The sequence below is a fragment of the Hevea brasiliensis genome, chromosome 3 (genome assembly GCF_030052815.1).
Source record: "Hevea brasiliensis isolate MT/VB/25A 57/8 chromosome 3, ASM3005281v1, whole genome shotgun sequence".
NCBI lineage: Eukaryota > Viridiplantae > Streptophyta > Magnoliopsida > Malpighiales > Euphorbiaceae > Hevea > Hevea brasiliensis.
Window position 1 is genome coordinate 99,323,564 of NC_079495.1, and position 2,860 is coordinate 99,326,423.

Consider the following 2,860-nt stretch of genomic DNA (forward strand, 5'->3'; position numbering starts at 1 on the left):
CTTCTTTCATTCTTATGCTAGACTTTTCAACAAACATTAACATCTCATAGCTAATAAAGAAATTATCACACGATTGATCACATTAATATCACATGATTGATCATATCTCTTAAAACATTTTTAATAAGAAAATAAAAATAATAATAATAATAAACTATTTCTAAAAAAAAAAAGAAAGAAAGCGATAGGTCACATGCAGGCGATAGCCCGTTCAACAAAAGACAGCGAGAAAAACAGGAGCAAATATTCATATAAAAGAAAAGAGCAGAGGCAGAGGGGGAGCATTAATTGCAGAAAAGCTAGCTTGGGTTGGCTGTGTAAGATCGATCAGATCAGAATGGTAGGACCAGTTAGGCCACAGTTTGTGTTGTTTGGATCATCCATTGTTCAGTTCAGTTATGGCAATCAAGGCTGGGGTGCTGCTCTTGCTAACATCTATGCTCGTAAGGTAATATATATTATCAATATTTCAATCATTATTATTAATTGCGCATGCACTAATTTTACTTGTGTTCATGTCCTTGTATCTGAAACTTGTTTCCAAATCATCACATTTCACAGGCAGATATTGTGCTGAGAGGATATGGAGGTTGGAATTCAAGCAATGCTCTACAGATTCTTCATCAAGTTTTCCCAAAGGTTATTATTGTTGGATTAAAATTAAACCATCCCAAGCTGTTAATTAATTAAGCTTTTGTGATTAGACACTAATTGATTTTGCTGTTGTTTGTCAATCAAGGATGCTTCTGTACAACCTTCACTGGTTATTGTCTATTTTGGTGGCAACGATTCAATGCTCCCTCCATCTGGGGCGCCTTCTGCTCATGTTCCACTTGATGAGTTTAAGGATAACATGAGGCGAATTGCTCGGCATCTCAAGGTAATTAACAAACATAACTTAGTCTAGCAGTATTGATCGAAGTATCGCAAACTTTGTGGGCTCTAGGGAGACAGAGGTCAAACTCAATTGCTAGATTGGTTAATTCTTGTGTTATAACTACAAATTAGCATTTGGTTGTTGGATTGGCAGAGCCTTTCTGAGAAGACTCGCGTCATCTTTCTCGGTGTTCCTCCTGTCAATGAGGATATGATCCGCGAATTTTTGTAGGTGTTTTCCTGATAATTTTTGTATATACACAGTTTTTCTTTCTTTTCTTGGCATCCATTAATCACACTTGAGTAATTAATGATCTACACTTGATTTGGTTTCTTAAACCAGTGGTAATGACACTGGTCGAACCAATGAGGGCTGCAGGATATATTCAGAAGCTTGTTTGGAGGTGTGCCAAGAGGAAGAGATTAGGATCCCAGGCATTGATCTTTGGAATGCAATACAACGAAAGGAAAACTGGCTGAAAACTTGCTTCGTGTAAGACAAATTGAACTGAAACAGTTATATAATTTTACCAGTTTAACTTACTTGCCCTGGAACTTCAACAGGGATGGAATCCATCTTTCAGCAGAGGGGAGCGAAGTAGTGGTGGAGGAGATCTTGAATGTGCTTAGAGAGGCAGACTGGGAGCCATCAGTATACTGGAAGACAATGCCAAGTGAATTTTTGGGAATTACACCGTTTGATTCGGAGAACCACGTGCAGATCATGTGATCCCCGCTGAGTTGCAGGAGACGGCAATGCAAATAGAATACAATGGAAAACTCGTTTCCCTTATCATGTGTTAGGATGATTCATTAGCCTAATAATATTATTCAGCATTAAATAATATATCTGTTTATTTTATAAAAAATAATTTACACGTAAAAAAATATATTTTTTTTTCATGAAAATATTTTTTATTATTTAATTAAAATTAAATTAATTATAGATGTCTATTTTATTTACGTATAAATATTTTTATATTAATAAAATTATTAAAATATAAAAATAGAAAATAACTTATTTTTTAAAAATAATTTAATTTTTTTAATAATTTCATCAATTTATTTTTTTAATATTCTAAATATTAAAAATATATAAAAAAATATTTTTCAGAAAAATATATTCAAGAAAACAAATGAGCCAAATAATGAACAGAAAAAGCTCAACAACACGAAATCTACAATAAGAAAGACAATTCAGATTATGAGCAAGCTACGGACGATACAAGAATACTCAAAAAGATGAACATCAATATGAAACTTTGCAGCAAAGGAATAGCCCGTACGTACATATATTTGCTGCTGTATAAACTAGTCAACTTGTTCGTTGCGTAGTAATAATTTAAATTTTTTATTTTTAATTTTTATTTAATCTACATCAAGTAAATTTTAATAAATTAAATTTCCTATTTTAGCAAAAAAATTTAGTTGTTATATTAATTTACCTACCAATATATATATTGATTTAGTAATATTTAATCTAAAACAAAATAATCAATTGAATTAACATGTAAACAAAGATTTTTAAAAGATATAATTGTAAGTCTTAGCTTAAAAAATAATTAGTAAAAAAAAATTCTTTGAAAGAATGAAACAATGTGAATGCATTAAGTAAAAAATATAATTAAAGATTGAATATCCGTAAAATAATATATATATATATATATATGTAATTTATTAATATATTTAATAAATTATGTTTAATATTCATATGGAATTAAAGTTGAAGATATTAGATGAATTTAATATTTTAAAAGGTAATATGAAATAAATATAACTTTTATTCATATTAATTATGCCTTATTTATATAATCTATAAAATAAATTATTAATTTATTTTTTAAAAAATATAATTCTTAAATTTTAATATATGTAATTCAGTTTATTTAATAGTCATATTTTATTTTGGTAAAGTATTTCTGCTGGACTTTTTTATATATATATAAAAGAAGCTGAAACTATATTCATATTAAATATACTCCCT

At 29.1% G+C, this 2,860-nt stretch overlaps 1 protein-coding gene across 1 annotated transcript; it reads left to right on the forward strand.

Annotated features, from left to right (window-relative positions):
- Positions 1–259: 259 nt before the first annotated feature.
- Positions 260–1,723, forward strand: LOC110634801 (GDSL esterase/lipase WDL1). The gene is made up of 6 exons (XM_021783940.2): positions 260–448; positions 562–639; positions 740–880; positions 1,031–1,104; positions 1,220–1,369; positions 1,441–1,723. Exons 1-6 carry the CDS (start codon positions 338–340, stop codon positions 1,604–1,606), a joined length of 720 nt encoding a protein of 239 aa, XP_021639632.2. The 5' UTR covers positions 260–337; the 3' UTR covers positions 1,607–1,723.
- The last annotated feature ends 1,137 nt before the right edge of the window (positions 1,724–2,860 follow it).

Coding starts and splice junctions, on each gene's coding strand:
- LOC110634801 (XM_021783940.2), top strand. CDS start 338: ATGGTAGGACCAGTTAGGCCACAGTTTGTGTTGTTTGGATCATCCATT. Junction 640..739: donor TTCATCAAGTTTTCCCAAAG/GTTATTATTGTT, acceptor TTGTCAATCAAG/GATGCTTCTGTACAACCTTC. Junction 881..1,030: donor GAATTGCTCGGCATCTCAAG/GTAATTAACAAA, acceptor TTGGATTGGCAG/AGCCTTTCTGAGAAGACTCG.